A 16,002-nucleotide genomic window follows, 5' to 3' on the forward strand; every position below is an offset into this window, starting at 1 on the left:
CTTTAGCAAAATACGGAAAACTGCCCCGCCCACTGGCGGCCATGTTTTTCAACGGACCAGAACCACTTTTGAACTCAACAAACATATCATTTACACAAACATTTTGACAAAATTACATGAAGATTAGGCATGAAATGTGACTTCTACAGTGTTTACAAGGTTTATCCTTTGTTTGACCTAGTGATCTAGTTTTTGACCCAGTTTCCAACTCGATCGAGATATCATTGGAACACATCTTCTGACCAAGTTTCATGAAGATCGGACAAGAAATGTGGCCTCTCGAGTGTTTGCTAACCAAATGTGGACGACAGACAGACGATGGACAAAGACCGATCACAAAAGCTCACCTGAGCAATCAGGTGAGCTAAAAATTAAGTTTGTAGCAATGAATATTATGTCAACAGTCCACCCAATTTTACTTGGGAATAAAGTAAAAGCATATTAATCGCTTACTCATTTATGCTCAAATTTCATAAATGTAAGTCCTAAAGTGTAAATGTTTTGTACTTACGATCCAATACGGTCCCTGACCATCTTGTACATGTGTGAGAGATGTGGTGTGAGGTAGGTGACAAGGCGGTCATGAATGTCCCCCACCCTTCACTCTTGTTGTAACAGGGCGTTCTGTAGCATGCACAGACGACTGAAATTGGAACGGTTACATAAGCAGGGATGTAAAACCCATGTAGTGTCAACCTTACACATTTCTACAAATCATAACTGCTTAAACCAAACATCAATGATTATTCCAACAAAACTCTAATTTGTATAAGGATCACTGTATTGAAGAATCATGAACTTGCATTTGCATAAGAATCTATAAGTCACGTAATTGTGAACAGGCTAAAACAGCAGCCGATAAGACAGGTTATAAATAAATGTAAGCGCTTCATAAAGAACACATAATTCCAATTAATAAAACTTCACAACTCAAAAACATTTTAGCTTCCATTTAGTGGCACAGTTAACACTTCCCCCATAAGAAGCAAAGTGAAAACAACTTTTGCAACCAGCATAAAACCAGAACAGCCTGTGAGTAAATCGCAGTCTGTTCAGGTTTTGTGCTGTTTGCTGCTCATCAGTATCTACGGGTTGGAAATGAAGCCTAAAAAACTTGAATGTAGTAAGAAACATCTTAATTAAAATAGAACTTTCTAAGGGACTACAAATGCGTGAAAAATACGTATCTAAGTGGTAAAGGGTTAAAAGAAATTAAACTCTCACACGACAGAAATATCTCTTTACCTTGCGTCACTGAAGGATCCTCCCTCCCCATTGAGAGGGTTATCAAGGAGAAGTTCATAGAACCAGTACAGCTTGCGGGGATCTCTACTCTCCTGTAACACATGTGCAGGGGTCATCATTGGGAAATGTGGATGTAGGGTGCTGCACAAACTTATAAATTACAGTCCAACATCAAGTCAATGTCAACATTATAAAATTACAGTCTAAAAAAATTAAGACAATTTAAAACTTATAAATTACAGTCCAAAATTAAGTCAATGTCAAACTTATAAATTTCAGTCCAAAATTAAGTCAAAGTCAAACTTATAAATAAATTTACAGTCCAAAATTAAGTCAATGTCAACTAAAAAATTACAGTCCAAAATTTAGTCAAGGTAAAAGTTATAAATTACAGTCCAAAGTTAAGTCCATGTCAAGGTCAAACTTATATATTACATGCCCAAATTAAGTCTATGTTTATGTTATAAATTACAGTCCCAAATAAAGTCATATCAAACTTATAAATTACAGGCCAAAATGAAGTCAATGACAAACTTATAAATTAAAGTCAGAAATGGAATCAATGTAAAAGTCAAACTTTTAATTTACGGTCCAAAATGAAGTCAATGTCAAGTTAAAAATGAAGTCAAAACTAATTAGTTACTAGAGCTTTGTCACAGACGTGACGAATACCCCCACATGCCGCATTGACACAATATTTTGCATGTTGTCTTCACAAAAAAACAGCGGATACCATGCTCAATGTTTTGAAAACGCACTAAGTAACCCGTGACCTAGTTTTTGACCTGGCATGGCCCATGTTTAAACTTGACCTACACATTATCTAGACACAACTTCTAACCAAGTGTGTTGAAGATCAGATGAAAACTACTTGAATTAGAGAGCGGCCACCATGCTCAATGTTTAAAATGCACTAAGTGACCCCGTGAACTAGTTTTTGACCTACCATGACCCATGTTCGAACTTGACCTAGGCATCATCTAGATACAACTTCTGACCAAGTTTGGTGAAGATCGGATAAAAACTAATTGAATTAGAGAGCGGACACCATGATGAATGTGTAAAACGCACTAAGTTAACCCATGACCTAGTTTTTGGCCCAGCATGGCCCATGTTCAAACTTGGCCTAGAGATCATCTAGATACAACTTCTGACCAAGTTTGGTGAAGCTCTGATGAAAACTACTTGAATTAGAGAGCGGACACCATGTTCAATGTTTAAAACGCACTAAGTGACCCCGTGACCTAGTTTTTGACAGGGCATGATCCATATGCTAACTTGACCTAGACATCATCAAGATACAACATCTGACCAAGTTTGGTAAAGATCGGAGGAAAACAACTTGAATTAGAGAGCGGACAATTAATACGGACCGACCGACAGACAGACAGACCAACAGACCGACCGACAGACAAGTTCACTCCTATATACCCCCCTAAACTTCGTTTGTGGGGGTATAATTAATATTGAGACTCATTTAACGGTCAATGTGTGTTTACTAAGAATTTAAAGGGTCCTCTTCACGTTTTTGTAATTGACAAAATTAAACAAGAGGGCCTGAAAGGCCCAAAGTCGCTCACCAGAGATAACAAGATATTATTGGGACAAATCTTCTGACCAAGTTTCATGAAGATCAGAAAATAAATGTGGCCTCTAGTGTTAACAAGGTTTTACTATAGCCAAATAAGGAAAATGCCCCGCCCCCTGGCAGCCATGTTTTTCAATCAACCGGCATCATTTTTTAACTCGTCCAAGATATTATCAGGATGAATCTTCTGACCAAGTTTCATGAAGATCGGACAGTAAATGCGGCCTCTAGAGTGTTAACAAGATTTTACTATAGTCATGTAAGGAAAAATGTCAACCCAAAATTTGAACCTTTTTAATTAGTTAAAGTCCAATTGTAGGTCAATGACATGGGGTCAGGTGACTTGGGTGTGTTAAGAGTGTCCAAAGAAAACATCTATGTAGGTATCGAAGATTTGTGCAAAGCATTATTGATGTTATAAAAAACGTGCAACTTGAGTAAACCTTGTACAGACAGACAGTAGTACAAACAAACAAGGGAATCCATTTATGCCTCCAAGCATCAATAGAAATGTGAGGGGGGGAGAGAGGGCAAAAAAACAAGAGTGCCAAACTGTCACAAGATACGCCCGTTTGAAGGTTTTGGACACTATGCTAAATGCTTGAAATGCACTAAGTGACCTAGATTTTGACCCGGCATGACCCATACTTAAACTTGATCTAGATATCATTTAGACACAACTTCTGACCAAATTTGGTGAAGATTGGATGAAAACTACTTCAATTAGAAAGCAGACACCATGCTAAATCCTTGAAATGCACTAAGTGACCCAGTGACCTAGTTTTTGACCCGGCATGACCCATATTCGAACTTGACTTAGATATTGTCTAGGTACAACTTCTGACCAAATTTTGTGAAGATCAAATGAAAATTTCTTTAATAAGAGAGTGGACACCATGCTAATTGCTTGAAATGCACTAAGTGACCTCCTGACCTAGTTTTTGACCCGGCATGACCCATATTTGAACTTGATCTAGATATCATTTAGACACAACTTTTGACCAAATTTGTTGAAGATCGGATGAAAACTACTTCAATTTGAGTGGGGACACCATGCTAAATCCGTGAAATACACTAAGTGACCCTGTGACCTTGTTTTTGAAACAGCATCACTCGTATTTGATCTTGACCTAAATATTGTCTAGATACAATTTCTGACCAAATTTGGTGAAGATAGGATGAAAACTACTTCAATGAGAGAGCGGACACCATGCTAAATGCTTAAAATGCACTTAGTAACCTCTTGACCTAGTTTTTGACCTGGCATAACCCATATTTGAACTTGACCTGGATATTATTTAGACGCAACTTCTGACCAAATTTGGTGAACATAGGATGAAAACTACTTCAATTAGAGAGCGGAAACCATGCTAAATCCTTGAAATGCACTAAGTGACCCTGTGACCTAGTTTTTTACCCGGCTTGACCCATATTCGAACTTGACCTAGATATTTCTATATACAACTTCTGACCAAGTTTGGTAAAGATTGGATGAAAACTATTTGAATTAGAGAGCGGACACTGCTGTGGACGCCGCCGCCCACGCGCCCTGCCGCCAAGGGTAAAACTATAATACGTCCTGTTTAGTTTTAAACTTGCGTATAAAAAGATACAATTTTTACCAATCCAAAGGACCCCCAACCCATTTCAAAAATGTTGAAAAAAAGACAGCTTACACAGGCAAAGGTAAAGAAAGTGCTCCAGTCTTTCAGCGTGGAGTCTGTGATGCTGTTGAGAGCCGAGCGGAGAAGTGGCAGCAGCCAGGACCACAGTGACACAGTCTGAAACAAGCAAGATGTGCGAAAACTGGTCTAATGACATATGCAGCCAGCATAGCTCCAGACCAGCCTGTGAAGTCTCTGTCTGGTCAAGAGCTACCCTGCCGCTGATGAGGCCACGAAACCTTTACTTCATTGCGGACAGGGCAGCTCCTGACCAGATTGCGCGTACAGGATTGTCCCTGATAAGCCTGTACAGACTACATACTTATCGCTTTTATGGTAATTTTTGTTTAAAGGAAGAATTTTCTTTGCTAAAATCAATTTAAAGATGAAAGTGTTGTGTGGACTACACAGGCTAATCTTGGACAACACTTTACCCACATACATTAAGCCCAGTTTTCTAAGAATGAGGCTTATATTCAGGGTAAAAAAATGAAAACTGTATGGTATACAATTTTTCTATAAGATAATAATTGATTCACATCTTAAGGTAACAGACGTTTAGCTCAAAGGTTTGTTAAAAGTTTTAATCAACTGAACCCTGCAAGTTCGAACACGAAATCAACCAGACAGATCGTACCCACAAAGTGATATGACAAGTGCTTGGAGCCCAAGATGAGACCAGACAGGATCTCCATGGCACACCAGTGGCTGGTCTTGCGCTTGTGTGTTCAGTGTCATCCCAGCATTTGCCTGTGCAGTGTGCACAGGCTAATCAGGGACGACATTTTCCGCCTAAAGTTAATTTTCTTTACATGAAAAATTCCATAAAAGCAAAAAGTATTGCCCCTAATTAGCCTGTACTGACTGCACAGGATAATTTGGGGACACTTTACACACATACATTAAGCCCAGTTTACCCAGAACAAGGCTATAAAATTAATTCAATTCTTAAATTAGCAGACAATTAGCTCCAATTATTGTTAAAAGTTTAAAACCATCCTGGATCCTGCACATTCAACAATTCTAACCAGTACCCACCGATTCATATGACCAGTGCTTAGAGCCCAATATGAGGCCAGACATGATCTCCATGGCACACCGGTGGCTGGTCTCATGCTTGTCGTGACTCATGTCACTGATCAGCCGTTCTATGTGGGGCTTCAACGGGGCAAGCACGCAGTCCCCGTAGTTACGGAACAGGCCCTGAAACAATAAAGAGTAACCATAGTTAAGGAACAGGCAATGAAACAATATGCACTAACCATAGTTAAGGAACAGGCCCTGAAACAACATGACAGACGTTGTATACATATTTGGGAAATACGGTTAAATGTAAGTGCGTAGTGTTGTCCAAGATTAGCCTATGCAGTATGCACAGGCTAATCAGGGACGACACTTTCCGCTTGTATGGAATGTTTTGTTTAAAGGAGGTCCCTTACTAAGAAAAATACACTTTAAGCTAAAAGGGTTATCCCTGCTTTAGTCTCAGCTATATCACACAAAGTCTGAGCTATACTGCATACCTTAAAGAGGATCATTCTCATATGGTTGAACTGATCCTTGCCCTTGTTCTCCTCCAGGGTCAGGAAGTCTATCAGCTTGGCCACATACTCGGGGCTGCTGAAGGCATCATAGATAACCCTCTCACTGTCTGACATCTCCTCACGTGGGCGGTTCAACTTGGGCTGCTCACTGTGGGCTGCATAGGTCTCTAGCTGACTGCAAAACACAAGCCAGGGGTGTGATTTAAGCACAACCTTAGGGAAGGAAATGTCATAACCTCCTTACAGAGTTCAACTCAACTCTTTCCTTCTATACAGATCCAGCAAAGTTAATAACTTTTTGTAATATCAGTTTGAAATTGAAAGGGAGTAAATTATCTGGAGGATAAATCATACCACTGCACAAATACAGGAAATGGTAATCTATGCATCATTTTGTCAGCAGAAAACATCGGATTTCTAACAAAAAAATTACTCTGGCAGAACGTTTCCCTTTTTACAATTGTATGAACACATGTAACGCAGCTAGTTATTTACTGAACAAAGTTCTTGGAATGCTTTCTGCCATTTGTGTCTAGAAAGTCGGCACATTGTGAAAGCATCAGGAAAACAGGGCAAACAGCCTGAAAACCTCAACATCACAACTATATGTGCACCACTCTGGGAAAACAGGGCTTAATGCATGGGCAAGAAGTTTCATCCCACATTTGCCTCTGCAGTATGCAACCGCTAACATGGCGTAATGCATGGCCATGAAGTGTCATCCCACCAGGGCTTAATGCATGGGCATCAAGTGTCATTCCACATTTGCCTCTGCAGTATGCAACGGCTAATCAGGGACAGCACTTTCTGCTTTTGTGCTTTTTTTTTCATTTAAAGGAAATCTCATCGAGGCCAAAAATCAATTAAGGCAGACAATGAAGTGCGTGATCAGCTTGTGCAGACTGCAAAGGCTAATCTTGGACAACACTTGATGCACATGCATTTTGTTACATTTTCCCAGAGCTAGGCTTTCATGAATTGCCAAAGGAAGAAGTTGTTGGGCGGTCATGTCTTATGAAAACATTAGCTGACTGATAACATTGCTTGTCAGACTTTACCCTAGCTGGGTTTGGCTATAAATCCTATATTGCGTAACTGTTTATGCATTCAATGTGCCCCTTACGCACTTAGGGTAAAATCCAGTTAGCTCAGTCGTTGTAGCACTTAATTGACCACCATCATATGACTGAGATAATGTTGAAAACATTGACAACTCCAACTAACAAAGGACTCACTTAGGCCAGGTGTAGTGTCCCCAGTGTGTCTTCTCCACAACCACCTGTTGTTCCCATTTCTCAGCTGAATCTGGGATCTCCCTGACATTGTACTGGTGCCAGGCATTGTCGGCCCGGAACCCTGGTCTCAGTCCTGGATCTGTGTTCGGCCCCAGGGTGGGGATGTGTTTGGAGGCTTTCTTCACAGGATCTACTAGCACCTTCTTGGTCGGCCTCTTGTACTGACGTAGAATGGACATCAGGCTGACTACACTAATCTGAAATAGGCAAACAAGATGTTTTATGTGGCCTGCAAGTAGGGCAGTTGTCAGTTGTCATAAAATGAAATATTTATAATTTCCATGTTTTAAGCACAAATATATCTTATTTGAAGCAAGGATATATTTTGATACATTTTTTTGCAATTGGCATTAAAGATCGCATTCCTAGCAAAATCATTCCGTAATAAGATAAATGTATGGTGTAACATCACAGGTTGAATATAAATAAGACTAATCCATTAAGTATATTGCATTCAGATTAAAATGATTGCAGGAATTTAAATTATCAGTGAGTGAAGTCTTACCTTATGTCTGTAGAGAGGCTGGTGTATACTGGACTGGGCCATCAGTTCTACTACACGGGGTGAGGCGGTCAAGTCTTACCTTACATCTGAAGAGAGACTCATGTATACAGAACTGGGCCATCAGTTCTACTACACTGGGTTGGTCAGTCAAGTCTTACCTTACGTATGTACAGGGACTCATGTATACAGGATCATGTCATCAGTTCTACTACACTGGGTGGGGCAGTCAAGTCTTACCTTACATCTGTACAGGGACTCATGTATACAGGACTGGGCCATCAGTTCTACTACATTGGGTGGGGCAGTCAAGTCTTACCTCACATCTTTAGAGAGACTCATGTATACAGGACTGGGTCATCAGTTCTACTACATTGGGTGGGGCAGTCAAGTCTTACCTCACATTTGTAGAGAGACTCATGTATACAGGACTGGGCCATCAGTTCTACTTCACTGGGTGGGGCAGTCAAGTCTTATCTCACATCTGTAGAGAGACTCATGTATACAGGACTGGGCCATCAGTTCTACTACATTGGTTAGGTCAGTCAATTCTTACCTTACATCTGTACAGGGACCCATGTACACAGGACTGGGTCATCAGTTCTACTAAATTGGTTGGGTCAGTCAAGTCTTACCTCACATCTGAACAGGGACGCATGTATACAGGACTGGGCCATCAGTTCTACTACACTGGGTGGGGCAGTCAAGTCTTACCTTACGTCTGTAGAGAGACTCATGTATACAGGACTGGGCCATCAGTTCTACTTCACTGGTTGGGGCAGTCACGTCTTACCTCACATCTGTAGAGAGACTCATGTATACAGGACTGGGCCATCAGTTCTACTACATTGGTTCGGTCAGTCAATTCTTACCTTACATCTGTACAGGGACTCATGTACACAGGACTGGGTCATCAGTCTTACTAAATTGGTTGGGTCAGTCAAGTCTTACCTCACATCTGTACGGGGACTCATGTATACAGAACTGTGCCATCAGTTCTACTATACTGGGTGGGGCAGTCAAGTCTTACCTGACGTCTGTAAAGAGACTCATGTATACAGGACTGTGCCATCAGTTCTACTACACTGGGTGGGGCAGTCAAGTCTTACCTGACGTCTGTAGAGAGACTCATGTATACAGGACTGTGCCATCAGTTCTACTATACTGGGTGGGGCAGTCAAGTCTTACCTCTAGTCTGTAGAGAGACTCATGTATACAGGACTGGGCCATCAGTTCTACTACATTGGTTAGGGCAGTCAAGTCCTTCCTTACGTCTGTAGACAGATTCATGTGTGAAAGACTGTGCCATCAGTTCTACTACACTGGGTGTAGTACTGGGGCAGTCAAGTCTTACCTTACGTCTGTAGAGAGACTCATGTATACAGGACTGGGCCATCAGTTCTACTACACTGGGTGGGGCAGTCAAGTCTTCCCTGACGTCTGTAGAGAGACTCATGTATACAGGACTGTGCCATCAGTTCTACTACACCGGGTTCAGGCCTTCATGTATACAGGACTGTGCCATCAGTTCTACTACACCGGGTGGAGTAGTCAAGTCTTACCTTACATCTGTAGAGAGACTCTTGTATACAGGTCTGGGCCATCAGGTCTACTACACTTGTTGGGGCAGTCAGGTCTAACCTTACGTATGTACAGGGATCTACAGGACTGTGCCATCAGTTCTACTACACTGGGTGGAGCAGTCAAGTCTTACCTTACGTCTGTAGAGAGACTCATGTATACAGGACTGGGTCATCAGTTCTACTATGCTGGGTGGGGCAGGCACATCATGACGCTGCAATAGGTTTATAAGATCAAGCCCTATATGGCAGAACTTCCAGGTTCTGGATAAAAGAAAGTCTAATTTTAAACCTGTAAATAAGCTTTGGTCTGGGAAAATGGGGATTGATGCATCGGCATAAAGTGTTGTTTAAGAATAGCCTTAGCAGTATGCACAGGCTTATCTGGGAGAACATTTAACGCACTAGCATTAACTCTTTCAGTGCGGAACCGAATTTTGAAGGCCTGTGCAAACAGTTTGGATCCAGATGAGACGCCACAGAATGTGGCGTCTCATCAGGATCCAAACTGTTTGCTATTCTGATAGTATTTTTTGGAAAAAAAATCGAAGAAATGCTAATTGTAGAAATTCAGCAGACGACATTCTAGCAGACAATAAATAATCCAACAGGGTTAAAGCCTGTTTTCCCAGAGCATTGCTCAAATATTTGTTATACTAAATGTATCATTTTTCTGTCAATCTTGAGTGCATTATGTCTAATGTATCATTTTTATGTCAATCTTGAGTGCATTATGTTTAATGTATCATTTTTATGTCAATCTTGAGTGCATTATGTTAAATGTATCATTTTAATATCAATCTTGAGTGCATAATGTTTAATGTATCATTTTTATGTCAATCTTGAGTGCATTATGTTTAATGTATCATTTTTATGTCAATCTAGAGTGCATTATGTTTAATGTATCATTTGTATGTCAATCTTGAGTGCATTATGTTTAATGTATCATTTTTTGTTAATGAAAATATAAACAAAACATGTAAATATTACAGACAAGCCATTATAATAATTTCACTAAAGAATAAAAACAGATTACACAAATTTAACTCTTTGCATGCTGGGAAATTTGTCGTCTGCAAAAATGTCGTCTGCTGAATGTATAAAATTCGCATTTTCTTCGATTTTTTTCAAAGAATACTATTAGAATAGCAATCAGTTTGCATCCTGATGAGACGCCACGTTCTGTGGCGTCTCATCTGGATCCAAACTGTTTGCAAAGGCCTTAAAAATTCGGTTCCTGCATTGTAAGGGTTAACCTCCTTTTGGGGAAACTTGACATAGTACATGTGCATTAAGTGTCGCCCTAAATCAGCCAATGCAGTCTGCACAGGCTAATCAGGCACAACACTGGTATGCTATTGATGTTGCTTGTACAAAGAATTCAGCCATATATTATGTTCTATGCAGGTTGACCAACATTTGAACTGGGCTTAGACATTGCCAATAAAGGCATTTTGACCAGTCTTTTTTCCCTTAAGGTTCAGTCAAACCTGTGGTTTAATTTACACAAAGCATAAGAAGCAACGCTTAGACTGACCACAAAAGCTCATCTTTACCACTTGATGCATCAATAAGCTAAATATCTGACAATAATCTTGTTATAAATGGACATTTTTTGAACACATCACATTGAATAGTTTTTGTTTGAATCCCTTTATTCCCACAATTTGTATCAAAACAGATCCTTCAGTAGCAATAACATACACATTTTATTCAAAATATTGCAATGTCACAACAAGCTTAGTGTGAAATGTCTGTTATGGTACTTACAGATTCCCTGCTGTCACAAGGGACACAAGTCGATCTACCAGACTGTAATACATCCTGGAAGAATAGCACAAGATTGTGAACAGATAACACAAGCTTGTGAACATATAACACAAGCATCTGGACATATAGATTTAGTCTGTGAACATGTAACAAGTCTGTGAACATATAACACAAGTTTGTGAACATAAAACATATTGATTAAGTATGTGAACATGCAACGCAAGTCTATGTTCATGTTTATCTCCACTAGATTCAACATGGCTACAGTGCATCCCTGTATTTTTTGTAAATTAACTATCTAATAAAGCCTCACTTTAGGAAAATGCACCTTTACGCATGTGCGTAAAGTGTAATCCCAGATTAGCCTTTGTGGACATCAGGGATGACTTTCCGCCTGAAATGGATTTTCGCTATGAAGAGTCTTGTTTCAAACGAAAAATACAATTAAATCGGAAAATTGTGTCCCAGATTAGCGGACTGCACAGGCTAATCTTGTCAACCCTTGTTGCACATGCATTAAGCCTAGTACTTATTGAAATGTACAACTAATTAGATTTTACACAGAACTTTGGGATATGATCACTGCAACGGAACACTATCAGTGAATCTAAGTGTAGATCACTTCAACGGAACACTATCAGTAAATCTAAGTGTAGATCACTGCAAAGTAACACTATCAGTGAATCTAAGTAGATCACTGCAATGGAACACTATCAGTGAATCTAAGTAGATCACTGTAATGGAACACTTTTAGTGAATCTGAGTGTAGATCACTGCAAAGGAAAACTATCAGTGAATCTAAGTGTAGATCACTGCAACGGAACACTATCAGTGAATCTAAGTGTACATCACTGCAACGAAACACTATCAGTAAATTTAAGTGTAGATCACTGAAATGGAACACTATTAGTGAATCTAAGTGAATAACTGCAATGGAACACTATCAGTGAATCTAAGTGTAGATTACTGCAATTGAACACTATCAGTGAATCTAAGTGGATCACTGCAACGGAACACTATCAGTGAATCTAAGTGTAGATTATCATGATAAAATATAATTTGAACACAATTAAGTGATATTATGTTAACTCAATTATCAAAAATAATGTGCTTGAATGATTTCCTTTATTTTAACTCTTGTTTGGGCTTCACATATTTCCTGCCCTCCAACTGGATCACTATTTATACAGTCAATCTTAGGGATGCGACCACTTGAATAAAGGGACCTCTGTCCTATGTAAACTGGATCACAATTACTTTATACAGTCAATCTTGGGGATGCGACCACTTGAATTAAGGGACCTCTGTCATATGCTTTGAATTCCCCTGAGCATTTTCATTCTATTTTGAAATTGTATTGAGCAACTTTCATCTTACTCAACCAGCAACTGCTGAATTTTGTCTAATTTGATGTCTAAATCTTGGATTTAGCGACCACTGTTGACCATTAAAGGACTAACTTGATCGACGATTTATAATCAGTTTGACGTCATCAAAGGAAAGCCACTTCCTGTCAACAAGCCATTAAACTTCACTTTCTTGCCGATAAAAGGCTTCCATTGTCAAGCAATCAACATGTTAAACCAATATTGAAAAAGCACCTGCATAGCCCCATCTCTCAAATCTTTTAAAGAGAATGAAGGTGGAGTAAACGGTTAAGTGCACTCCCCGATGCGCTTATATTTATAACGTGATTCATGCCTGCTTCTTATTACTCAGCCTAAGCTTGGAAACAATTCAAGCAAAAAGCCAAGTAGTTCCGATACACCAACTTCCTGTACAATTGCAAAATATGGTGACAGTTGTAATTACGAAATTCTTAAGCACATTTATCATCAATTACGGCAACAGCGTTTTGTTGCATTATTACTAGTTATCAAATTGCAGGGTAATTATATTTTAACGACATTTATATCTGGATTATTAAATACAATTTAAATGTTATACACGATAGTTGCTTTACAGAATCGGTCTATAAATTTGATAGTGATGTTGACTTTACTTTCTTCCAGAATAGTCTTTTAGTAAAGACCATTTTATTAAGAGACTACTTTTGGTTAATTAAAAGTCTTAATACAAGATTGACAATATACATATATGGCAACTTATAATATTTATCATACAAATTTGTAATATTTTCATGCACAAAAAGTGGATTGAAAAAACTGCTGACAGTGTGCCTTTCTGTTGACTTCATATTACAGATAGATAATACTAGGTCGGTGCCGAATAACGCAAAGTTAATTTTGCGAGGCTTAGAAAATCTGAACCACGAGCCTTGGCGAGTGGTTCAGATTTTCGTGCCGCGCAAAATAAACTTTGCTTTATTCGGCACCGACCTAGTATTCGATTTATCGCATCAATTTTCTTAGTCGTAAATTATTTCTTTAAAATAGAATAGGAAAATCCAACTACACGGAAATTTCCAATGTTATTTTAAGCAAACATTGTTTCATTATTTTAATCGTGCCGAGCCTTATACATTACAAAAAGATCAGTAACTAACATGTGTTTCTGTTTATCATACCTCTACGTCCCCGATTTTTAAGAAATAATGAAAAAAACACACTAAACAACTGCAGCTTTAGCGTGAAAGAACATGCATTGTGTCGTATGACGTGTTAATAATGACGTCACGAGTACGCGCACGTAATATTTGTAAATAATGTTTTTTTGCTTTTTGAGTTGCATTATGTGTTAAAAATATATTACATCTTGGTATCAAATTGTTTGTTTTGTTGAATCTGATTCGATTTTCCTAAAACTGAGTACTTTATAGTTGATTCTGAGTAATATGACCATTCTCATCCGCGCGTGACAGCTATATTTCAGCACTGCCGAAATAGAGGAACATTTATTCCACAGTGGTTTATTTCGACAATGCACGTCTGATGATGGGATAAAAAAAATACACCATTGAAAAAAAAGTACATTGAACTTACAGTTTTCACAAGAATATATGGTATGTAAGTAAAAATTCATCCAAAACTTTCATCCATGAATAATACGAGACTCCCTCTGTAAAAACTGGGCTTAATTCATGTGTGTAAAGTATTGTCCCAGATTAGCTTGGTCAGTCCACACTGGCAAATCAGGGAGGACACTTTTCACAAACATGATTTTCACTAAAAGAGACTTTGTTCAAATAACAAATACCATAAAAGCAGAAAGTGTTGTCACAGATAAGCCTGTGTCAACTACACATGCATTGAGCCCAGTATTCCTATGTCAACTACACATGCATTGAGCCCAGTATTCCTGTGTCAACTACACATGCATTGAGCCCAGTATTCCTGTGTCAACTACACATGCATTGAGCCCAGTATTCCTGTGTCAACTACACATGCATTAAGCCCAGTATTCCTGTGTCAACTACACATGCATTGAGCCCAGTATTCCTGTGTCAACTTCACTTGCATTAAGCCCAGTATTCCTGTGTCAACTACTCATGCATTAAGCCCAGTATTCCTGTGTCAACTACACATGCATTAAGCCCAGTATTCCTGTTTCAACTACACATGCATTAAGCCCAGTATTCCTGTGTCAACTCCACATGCATTAATCCCAGTATTCCTGTGTCAACTATACATGCATTGAGCCCAGTATTCCTGTGTCAACTACACATGCATTAAGCCCAGTATTCCTGTGTCAACTACACATGCATTAAGCCCAGTATTCTTGTGTCAACTACACATGCATTGAGCCCAGTATTCCTGTGTCAACTACACATGCATTGAGCCCAGTATTCCTGTGTCAACTACATATGCATTAAGCCCAGTATTCCTGTGTCAACTACACATGCATTAAGCCCAGTATTTCTGTGTCAACTACACATGCATTAAGTCCAGTATTCACAGAAAGGGGCTCATAGGTAGATTATTATCACTTGTCACCTACTGCAGAGACTGTGTATTTCTCTCCGCCTCATACAGCTCTGCTCTCTGTAGTTGCTCTGTTGTACACGGTCCCTCCGTCGGTGTCGGCACGCCCGACATCAACAGCCTGCCAGCTTCCTTGAGACATGAACTGTTAACCTTCAATCATAAATGGTAATGATGGAGGACTCAACAAACATTGTCAGTGGATTTAAAAAAAAGTTAAAATGCTACAAAGCAAACAACTGAAATTGTTCACTTTTTGAGCAAATTGACACTTGCATTCGTACATTCGTGGTTTATAGGTCATTTTCCCCAAAAGGTGAAAAACAGCCATCTGTGATAAGGCTTATATTCACATAATCTAACAAGAAAGTGTTAAGAAGTGGCATGGCTGACTCACCTGTATTTTGATGGCTGTGGTTTCTGCATTCTTCACAGCCTTGGTGACAATCCTGTCAATGAGTCCCAGGATGGAGGGTTTCTCAGTGTGCTGGGCCTGGGTGATTGCTGGATACCTGAGACATCACCTGCCAGCTCCACTTGGTCATGATGCAGCTCTTGTTTGTACCCAGCAGGATGTACAGTACACCCTATGAGAGAATAGAGGCTATAATAAACTGTATAAATACAACATTTGAGAGAATAAAGGTTATCATGAACTGTAGGCAGGGATTAAAGTACACCCTGGAAGAGAATAGAGGCTTCTGTGAACTGTAGGCAGGGATGTAAAGTACACCCTGGAAGAGAATAGAGGCTTCCGTGAACTGTAGGCAGGGATGTACAGTACATCCTGGGAGATAATAGAGGCAATCATGAACTGTAGGCAGGGATGTAAAGTACACCCTGAGGGAGAATAGATAATATCATGAACTGTAGGCAGGAATGTACAGTAAACCCTGGGAGAGAAAAAAGGATATGAACTGTAGGCAGGGATGT

General features: G+C 39.4%; 1 protein-coding gene across 1 annotated transcript; it reads right to left on the bottom strand.

The window, feature by feature from the left end:
* Nucleotides 1-510: 510 nt before the first annotated feature.
* LOC127859588 (proteasome activator complex subunit 4-like) lies at nt 511-12,803 on the bottom strand. The gene is made up of 9 exons (XM_052397087.1): nt 12,790-12,803; nt 11,189-11,242; nt 9,553-9,682; nt 7,277-7,533; nt 6,021-6,216; nt 5,536-5,700; nt 4,510-4,614; nt 1,246-1,337; nt 511-643 (listed from the first exon to the last, which is right to left on the bottom strand). Exons 1-9 carry the CDS (start codon nt 12,801-12,803, stop codon nt 601-603), a joined length of 1,056 nt encoding a protein of 351 aa, XP_052253047.1. The 3' UTR covers nt 511-600.
* Between the last annotated feature and the right edge of the window lie 3,199 nt (nt 12,804-16,002).

Source organism: Dreissena polymorpha, chromosome 15 (assembly GCF_020536995.1).
Source record: "Dreissena polymorpha isolate Duluth1 chromosome 15, UMN_Dpol_1.0, whole genome shotgun sequence".
Taxonomy (NCBI): Eukaryota; Metazoa; Mollusca; class Bivalvia; order Myida; family Dreissenidae; genus Dreissena; species Dreissena polymorpha.

Excerpts from the sequence above, each read along its gene's own strand:
- LOC127859588 (XM_052397087.1), bottom strand. Across the intron at positions 9,683-11,188 it reads CTTGTGACAGCAGGGAATCT|AACCTGGAAGTTCTGCCATA; the intron begins GTAAGTACCATA and ends TCTTTTATCCAG. Across the intron at positions 7,534-9,552 it reads AGTCTCTCTACAGACGTAAG|ATTAGTGTAGTCAGCCTGAT; the intron begins GTAAGACTTGAC and ends TGCCTATTTCAG.